At 35.2% G+C, this 9,828-nt stretch overlaps 1 protein-coding gene across 1 annotated transcript; it reads right to left on the bottom strand.

Annotated features, from left to right (window-relative positions):
- Positions 1 to 212: 212 nt before the first annotated feature.
- Positions 213 to 7,087, bottom strand: LOC136805063 (uncharacterized). Its single transcript, XM_067061618.1, has 3 exons — positions 6,491 to 7,087; positions 2,249 to 2,456; positions 213 to 1,895 (listed from the first exon to the last, which is right to left on the bottom strand). The coding sequence occupies exons 1-3, from the start codon at positions 6,929 to 6,931 to the stop codon at positions 463 to 465; spliced, it is 2,082 nt and encodes a 693-aa protein (XP_066917719.1). The 5' UTR covers positions 6,932 to 7,087; the 3' UTR covers positions 213 to 462.
- Between the last annotated feature and the right edge of the window lie 2,741 nt (positions 7,088 to 9,828).

Raw genomic sequence — 9,828 nt, forward strand, 5'->3', positions numbered from 1 at the left:
TACACCATTCTTATAAAAAAGCGTGTAGTACTTAGATCATGAAAACTACGAAATTGTTTTTTAAACAGATTTTAGTATATTTCAGTTTTCAAGATGATTTTCGTTCAAATAAAATCTATATTTCTTACAAAAAATGTCATCTGAAAAAACAAATTAAAAATAAGAACCTTGAAAAATTGAGGCTCAATTCTTGAAAGGATTAAAAATGTTTTAAATATTATTTACAGAAAGGTTCATAGAAACAAAAGTATAAATATGCTAAAATATAAAATAATAAAACTTTTTCGTTTTCGTTTTCGGTGACTAAAATACCTAAATATTTTTAAAACTCAAGTAAAATCAATTTTACCAAGTCAGAAGAAATGTAAAATAGTGATATAAACATAAGTTTGTTTTTGAAGAAAGATAAATAAAAATATTTTAAATGAATGAAAAAAGTAATGTAAATGGCCCTGGGGACAATTAGTTCTCATAAGTTTCAATATTATGAACCTTCTTTAAATGTTTGACCAGAGCGTATTTTTGAAGAAATTCGCTCGGACACAGATCGCATTTATGCATTTGTTCTCCCGTGTGAATTCGTCGATGTTGTTTATAAACATTTGAGCGCATAAATTTCTTGCCACAATATTCGCATTGGAAAGGCTTGTATCCTCTATGGATGATCCGATGTTGTCGTAAGTTACTGCTCAAAGTGAATCCCTGGCCACACTCGTTACATTTGAAAGGTTTTTCATCGGAAGAATGACCACGCAAATGTTTGTATAATGTACTTTTGGTAGGGAAACTTTGTTTACAGATTTTACATGAGAGTTTATGTTCGCCTGGCGGTGCTCCTTCAAGGAGTGGTTGAGGCGGTCGCGCAGTCTCTGTTGTTTTCGCTTTAGGAGAAGACATCGTGGCAGGTGATTGAGTGGCAGGTGGTTGAGTATCAGGTGATCGCACACTTTCACTTTGTTTACTTATGTTGGAATCTGTGGAATCTTTGCTGTCTTGTGACGTCATAGAGACTGGATCGAAAGGATCTTTTTCCATATCAAAGTCTTCAGGAAGAACGTACACTTGTGGCTCTTGATCTTCCTTTTGTTTAGGAGCGGATGTTTGTTGGCGTGAAGGCGTTGGGTAGGGTGGTTGAGGAATAACAAGGGCGCCTGGTGGCGGTGGAAGCTCATAAGGATAATATTTTGGGCTCCATCTCCTTCGTTTGCTATCTTCACCTTTCATTTGTGAGGAGTGGAAATCACGATAAATTTCACGAGGTCTTTCCTCTTCTCGAGCGTACCCACCCTTGTAAGGAATGGGCGAGTGAGCTCGGGCGTATCTGCTGGGCGGCATGGGTGGTGAATGACGTTCACTTTCCATTTTTACCATTCTGAGTGGAGGAGAGAGACGCCTTGCTTGATGGTGTGGTGGAGGGATGGGGTGGTGAATTGCTCTGATTGGTTCATATGGAACATTATCCAAATCTACTGATGGAGGGTAGATTTTAGTGTGCGCGAACGCCGGTGCGGTACGCCGCGGAGATTGAGCGCGTCTGTAATGACGGTATTCCATTTCAGAGGATGGTGGTGCCATTCCTGGAATGGGTGCAACGATGAATTCTTTTGGATGCACATTAGCGTATGCTGGTTGTCTGTTCAAGGGTGGACGCCCTCTTTTGGGTGCAGGAGGTGCGTGGTCTTTACTTTGTGAAGATTTCTGTTTAGTGACACCGGCTGTGATGGAACGAGTTGCATCATTCTCGAGGAGAGGATTGATACTGATTTCTGTGTTCATTCCAACAGATGTGTATCTCTTTGTTTTCCATGATTCACGTGAACATTCGATACACCTTGTGGTGGAGCAATCCTCGTTCGATGTGACGTCATTTTGAAATGAGTTACGGACTGGACCCCCTGTTGAAGAAAATAGAATTATAGTTCAGAAACAGAGGATACATGGGGGATTCACATGCGTAAATAAAACAAAACACACTGTAACACTTTATATTAGAAGTTTATCTCTTAGATTATTGAGCAGAAACGTCATCGAGGGATTATTGGACAAAGTTTTTGTTGTTTTGTTTCAAACTTTATAAACAACCAAACGAAAATAATGAATATTAAATCGAAAGAAAAAATTGACAAGAAACGATACTGGTTTATTTTCCTAAAATATCTTAGCCCTTAGGGAAGAAATACGATTCCTAGATTTCGTCTTGATTGCCTTGAAGTTTAATTTAAGCTTTAAAGTATAATGGAAGTGTTACCTTTTGTGATGACGTCATAAGAATTTTCTTCGAGTCTCGAATCTTTTAATGTGATAATACAAGGGATAGAAGCTCCTTTTTGCCGTGGCCGAACACCAATGATATTGTCTTGTGACGATCTTTCGGTACCGTATAAAAGTTTGACCACTTCCAATGTTGTTCCACTTTCCACTTTGAGAATAGGTGTTCCGTTTTCGTAAATAACGACCTGTCGAAAAAAAGGTTTGTTTATTTTAAAATTACAGCGAAGATCCTGATCCCATATTCATAAGCTAGAGATCCATATTAAGTTAGGTTGAGGTAACCTCGTTCCCGTGTATTCCAGGCTTTATTTACGTTACTGATGGACCGTGATGCACGCCAGAGAATATACCCTGGCGCAAAAGGTAAGCATCAAAAAGCTAATAATACGCAGGAATGAGGTTGAGGTACACTTAATGGGTACACTTAACTCAACTTTTAATTCAGCTTAAGATTCTCTTTAATAACAACTTACATTTTTTTCTTCGACCCTTTCCCATCTATAATGACCCATCATGACAACAAATAACAAATAAAAAAGGGGATTTGGGCCAAAAACAAACGAATCGCAAATAAAAAATGAAGTCCTTTTCTTCAGTAGAAGAGTAGAAGAAAAAAGACTCAGTCAACTTAAACCACTTTGAGATACTTTCACATTAATCTAAAATAAGCCTCTCTGAAACCTGTTACTCCTGATAAAAAAACACTTAAGTCATACAATATTGCCTGAATCGATGACGTCACAATTCGTTTTGGCAAGTCCCATTTCTTGTGTTACACCGTGTCAGAAAACCTTAACGCAAGTTTAGTGTTTTTGTTGGAAGCAAAAGAAATTTACGTGGTATCTTTTACCAAAAGTAAATTAAGTTTTAGTGAAGCGTATTCAAAATCTAGCGAATAGGTAACAAGCTGACATTATAAACCTTTCTAATTCAAAAGGGTACATTTTATTTATCAAGTCGGCATTTGTGAAAGACTTTTTAGACTTTTAATACCAACTCTACAAAAAAAGTGATCAGTTCCTTAAATAAACAAGTCGCATCGTGAAATACATTTTTGCTTGATCTTTTTATTTGTTAGCGGTCTTTCGCGAAAAAAGGTATTTTGTACATGTCGCACGTTAGTGTGATCTCTGACAAAAAAACCCAGGAATAAACACAGAACATAACAAAATAGTATGTTAATCACTTAAATGCCATAGCTTATCGCAGCGCAAATTCCGTTCTTTTCTTTCTATTTATTTACTGCCGGAAAAACAAGGAGCTTTTTGATACTCTTAAAGATCTAACTACAGGCAGTCTTAAGATTTAGGATTTGTTGACTTTTCTGATGATTCTATCTTGATACAAAAAGTGTTTGTTAAAGTGTATTGAGAACTTCATTTCCTATGGTATATATTGATCTTAACGCTTTTGCGCCTTTTCCTTTACCTTTCTTTTACCCTACCCTAAATCTTCTTTCATAAAGTTTTAGTACGGAATAAAACACAAAGGCGATTATGCATTTAAACAAATATTAACCCTGATCAAAAATACCATATTATTATTTGTGAGCTAATCCCTTTCAAAATGATTTAAAGGTTTAAATGCAGCAGTGTGAAAGAATGCCGACTAAACTGAAAAGCAAAAACTCTCGAATCCTAAAAGTACACACGAGAATGAAACAATCATACAATAAAACCTATTTTGGCACTTCAATCTCAAAACAAACAGTAAAGCATGATTTGGCACTGCTTCCCTGAAACACGTCTATATTTGGAAACAGTTCGGGAATGAGATTTGACTAAGTCCTACATGAAATAAGCCTTAAAACTGTTCTTGTGCAGGAAATCTGTATACCCATCACATACCTCTAAAATATCAAAAGTTGGCAATCACTCAGTTGATGCTTTTTAAGTTCAGCGTAAATGATTATTGGCTTAGTTTAACAAAAATGATGAAATTTTAGGAAGGGACTCAAAAACTTCGGAGAGACTTGGCGACGCATCATCATAATATAAAGATAGTTCTTGAGCTCATATATTGTGCTTGTATATAAGTGTCAAACCACTAACTTCCTATCCAGCGTATATGAGACTTTTGGCAACTCATTCGCTATTCACAAATTCTTATTTTGTGCGTCGCTAGCCGTTAGTATTACGCTTCTTGAAAGGTCTATATCATGTGACAAAATTGTAATTTACTTTACATTGTTGCGAAAGTAAGACATTCTCAAGTTCTTTCTCGAAGCTAGTAGATACAGAACGATGTTTTAGTGCAATGACCGCTAGTTGGTCATTAAACAATGCAACGCCACCCTTGAAAAGACTACACAATAAAGAATCCCTTACCATTGGCCATTCTAGGATCATTTTGATGCACAAAAACACTTCCTTTTTTAAAGAGCAAGTTCTCAACGACAAGATTGCGAATGAAGCGAATGCAAGGCCGAGATGCCGTTAAAATATGTTTTTGTTTCGATTCAAGTATCAAGAAACAAACAAACTTTAAGAGTCAAACAGTGAAAAAGTGATATCAAGCCAAGTGGATTTTTAAAGAGGCAATTGATTGCTACTTCAATTAAGCTTCTCTCACTACATATACCCCTTGAGCACTTTTTCTTACAGCTTTTAATAATCTCTCACAGTCAAAATGCCTCAAACAAATTACCGAAAGCTACGCTTTTTGCATGAAGACTTTAGCACACGCAACTTAAGTTTTGGTTTTAACCTATCTTCTCGTTGAATTAAAGTATTTCGAATCCAATAAGAAAGACGCCATGGTAAATGCGGGAAAGTGTGGAGTTCAGAGAGGTCCCGTCACCGTCTACTCCGCCTCGATGAGGAACTTGGTATACACAATTCAAGATATGGAATGCTGAGGTGATACCTTTTGGAGTTCCTTTAGTTTTCAGCGATATGTATGTGTAAAGGAAATACAAAGTTTTTAATGCAATACCTCGTGACGTCAAAAGTTTTGAAAATTTAATAAATTTATAAAGATTAGATTTAGCAAGGGAAGAGTTAACACAATTATGCAAATGAATTCAAAAGACTTCACATACACCTTGACCCCGGGTTTTTGATTTCGTAAAGCATAAAAAAATAGGGGCATATGTTTCCTTTTTGTATTACTTTTTATGAATCTTTTTTGTTCATTGATGCAATTTTTAAAAAGTGTCGGTATCCTTTTTGAATCTAAACAAAAGCAAAGAAAAACTCGCAAAAGGATCTTATACCGCGAAAAAACAAACAAAACTCTTTCGAAAGAAAAGAATTAATCTCGTATAGGTACCGTTATTGAAGTATCAAGAAAGGCACTCGTACAAATCCTAAATTACCCTCCAAGAACTTCCCATAGCTTTGGAAGTAAAAAAGCTTTGAGATTAACTTGAAACCTAAGAGGTCTTGGAAAATATTTTTTCTTCATCAAATTAAAAATTTCAAATTCAAATTTTTCAGCGAAATATAAAGAGGGTCCCCGATGGGATACCATATGTCAATTTTGAAAAAAAAGTGCCCAAAAAAGGTGTGGAAATCAAATATATTTTTGAGGCATATTTTTTGCCCCAAAATATTTTTATCAAAAAGACACTTTTCTTTAGAATCCACATGAGTGTCAAAACAAGCAGTAAAAATGAAAGCCTTTCCAATAAATTATATTTTGAAGGTACGCTATGCATGCAGAGAGCTGGTCGTAACAAAAGATTCCTATCCAAATGCATTGTGGGAAATCACACCACGCCCTTTATTTCTATTTCTAATGCATTGCAAAAGATTTATTTGAATTTCTTTAGAAGATGGACAAACAAAACTATGAATGAAAAAACAGATGCCCTTCGAAAACAAAAAGAAATTGTACGTCAAATACCTATATTATCTTATTTACGAAACACTTCAAAATATCTTTTCAATTGAATCAGAGAAATGGGGACAAATATTAGATTTGCGTAGAGAGATCCTTCAAATAAAACACTTTGAATGCACCAAGAAAAAGTCAAAAAGGTACTTGCGTGAAAATTAAAAGTTTTCGCAAGAAGATCTATCTTTTTTTATAGGAACAAACTATGTAAGTTAAGAACATTTTAAGGCTTCGCCGACTCTAGAACACTCAATTCATTAGGAAATCGCACAAAAATGATGAAAATAAGAACATTTAAAGAACATTTTTAGGCTTAAATGAAAAAGTTAAGAACATCAGAAAGCTTCAAAAAATTATGTTCTCATAAAAAACATCATATTACCTGGCCGTCGAGCGATTGTTGTCGTAATTTTTCATTTTCTGCATTGATTTCTTTAGAAGTCATCACTCCTTCGTCAACGTCAATATTCTCATCCATCATCACCAAACGATCGCTTTCTTCTTTTTCAAATTCTTCTTCGTCCAAATTTTCTTCGTTTAACCCGCTATCACTGGACGTTTCGTCTACATCCACTCTCCTCAAAATCTCCTCTTGTTCTTGATATGTTTTATCTCGTGGTGCAGAGTCATCTATTTGATCATAACCTGAATCTTGTCTTGTAATTTTATTATCATCAAATAAATTTTCTTTACCAAGTTCCTCTCCTTCGTAAGAAGGCACAACAAGTGTGGTGTGTGCGTCCAACTTCATCCCTGGCATAACAAGTCCTTCGTTAAGTTCACGAGCGTGTATTAATGTTTCATTATGCGCGACTGCGACCATGGTTTAGATTCAAAACAACCTTCAAGTTGTATCCACCAAAAATGTTTATCCAATGAATCTTTTCAGCCTTATTTGTACCTTCCAAAATGACCAAGTTTGATGACTATATCTCTATACTTTATGTTTTGATTTCTTATGCTATTATTGTTTTATTAACTACAAGGATAGATACAGAAGAAAAATTAAGGACTTAATTACTGTATAATCAACAGTTTTTGTTTTCATTACCTGCTGATAAAATAAACGAAATCATCATTTTGATTTCCCCTTCGCACCTTTTTTTCATAAGCCCTTCTAACAAGTTAACGTACCCTTTAAAAATGTTTTCATGTTTTTTTATCAAAACAGTTTTTACCAACTGTTTTCAAATAATAAAGTTCCTCATTTGTTTGAACGAGTCTCAAAAAATTTTCTACTTGACCCAAACACAACCTCATGTTGCCTTCCACCTAGGCTGCATGCACCCCCTCTGATATGATATGATTTGATATAGGGGATGCAAATCGTCTACAATATTTCTATCCCAACTTACCCCCGTCTTTTGGTTAACTCTCGGACGGGAATTTCATACACGATACGCATCGCCTATATCAAAATAAAATTCTGGTGATGCGCACAGCCTACCTTCCACCATGCCAAGCCTGAATGAAATACTATTTTTGTGCGAATGTCACCTTTATTTCTTTGTACATTGGGTTTTGTGTTAAATAATTAACAAGTTTCTTTACAATCCCCCAGTAAACACTCCTCTAAAATCTTTTGTTGTATTTTAATGTTAATTTGTAATAAAGTTCTCTTTGATGCTTTTTTCTTAAGTATACAATATTTCCTTTTTCTCTATAGAAATGTGCCAGAAATTCAAAGCTATCAGGAACTGAGAAAAAACAAATATCTCATACAATTGAATGCTTTTACAAACTTGTAAATTACAAGAAAAAGGTATTTTGCGCCAATCTTTTGTATCTTTTAACAGAACTCAGAGCAAATAAACACAATAGAATAGTTTCCTTTGACGCTTGCCGTACTTTCGGTGGCTCTTTTCGAACACTCTACGTTTCCTGCTAACGTAAATTGTATACAAAACCTATTAGCTTATAATTCAATACCAAAAATTTTAAAAGTTTAATTGGTTAAAAGCATTGAACAATTCCATGTACAATTCCCTTCAAAGTAATAAACTTGCTTTGAATTGCCAAAATTTTTCAGAAATTTCTTTTTCAATAATATTATTTGCTTCTTTATTGCAGAAAAAGAAGCATTTTTCAAATAATTATTTATCCAGCGGCCATTGTTTGGTCTATGACGATAGCTCTAATACCTTGCACGTAAAACTTATCATGATGTTTTCAAAATAAAATTCTAGGTCAAACAAAGCATCATCAGTGGAAGGTAGCAATGAGGTTAAAAAAAGCAAGCCAAAGCAAAGAGATTGCGATGACTTTCATATAGAAATTTCCTAATAAGGGGGGTGGTTTGTAGGGGTTCGAAATACCGTTTTCCCGTCAAAACCTTTGCTGAATCCCGGAATCCCGAAAATTGAAAAAATGATAACACCGTCAGACCGGTATGTAGAGGTTAAAATACCGGCATAATGACAAAGAATAACGCTAAATACCGTCACCGTCTGATTTTAGAATACCGTCTCTTTTTTTCTTCAAATCCCGTAATACCGTACTGAAAAAGGGCCAATCCCGTCACACCGTAAAAGTAAACCCCCCCCCTAATAAGGGGAGTCAAGTAGTGGTTTTGGGATAGAAAGGGCGTGGTTCCTGTAGAAGCGAAACTCCAGATATAAGAAACCAGTCTGCCAGTAAAAGTGTTTAACAGCCATCATTTGCTACCTGGCCGCAGTTAAGAATAATTTGGCCCTAATCCATTGAGAGAGGGTTGTATAAGTCTTTCAAGAATAAAACTCTCAACTTTCCAGAAAAAAAGCTTTACAATATCCTCCACAAATCAACAAGCACCAACACAATCTTAAGAAACACCAAACAAACGTACCGAACGATTCTCTGCGATTGACTTCCATGCAATTTATGATACCATTTTTATGAATCGAAAATAATCACCACTCATTACCTCTAATGATTATACCTCTTTTGAAAGAATACCCTAAAGAGAGAAATCACACCTTGGCACCTCATTAGAAATTATTGCAATTATTACCATCCCTTTGAAAATTAATCACGGCCTCATTATGACGTCATTACAAACATGTTTTTGGATAATGGGAGAATACCGAACTTTGAAAGCAATATATCAAGCTTTTTTTCACCAGCTAATAAATGTGCTTTTTACTCACCTACCATGGCAGATGATCTATCAGGTCACACATAATTTTATATTAGAACAATCTGCCTCAAAAAACGCGAAAAATAAGAACAATCTAGCCAAACTGTGTGTTTTGTGTGAAATTTCTTCATTTTTCAGAAAAGGTTTATACGGGTTTTAAGAACAATATAACATTAAATTTGCCAAAAAAAGGACAACCGATTCTCAAAAAGTTTACCACTTCAATGATTTTTATGAAAAAGATTGCGTAACCATTTAAGCACCAGAATGATTCACTTTCAAATGGTCCCTCTCCTACTACATAATCCTTGAAGGTTTCTTAGATTTTCTTGGTGCTTTATTCCTAAATACACCCCTATATCACAGATCCGTTTGGACACCCACCCGACTAGAACAAAATTTGGTCAAAATTTCGTACTCATTAAAAAAAAATTCCATACAACTACAGCCATCAGAAATTGACCTTCATTTTATCTCCATTTGAAATTCAAGGGACAAAATTGCACTCCATAAACATCCCACTGGATTTTTCTATCCCTATTGAGATATCGATGTAAATTTTCATCCTCAATGTGGGAAGAATTTCAACCTGGGCTGTGAGACAG

Source organism: Clytia hemisphaerica, unplaced genomic scaffold (genome assembly GCF_902728285.1).
Source record: "Clytia hemisphaerica strain Z4C2 unplaced genomic scaffold, Clytia hemisphaerica genome assembly, whole genome shotgun sequence".
NCBI classification, from domain to species: Eukaryota; Metazoa; Cnidaria; class Hydrozoa; order Leptothecata; family Clytiidae; genus Clytia; species Clytia hemisphaerica.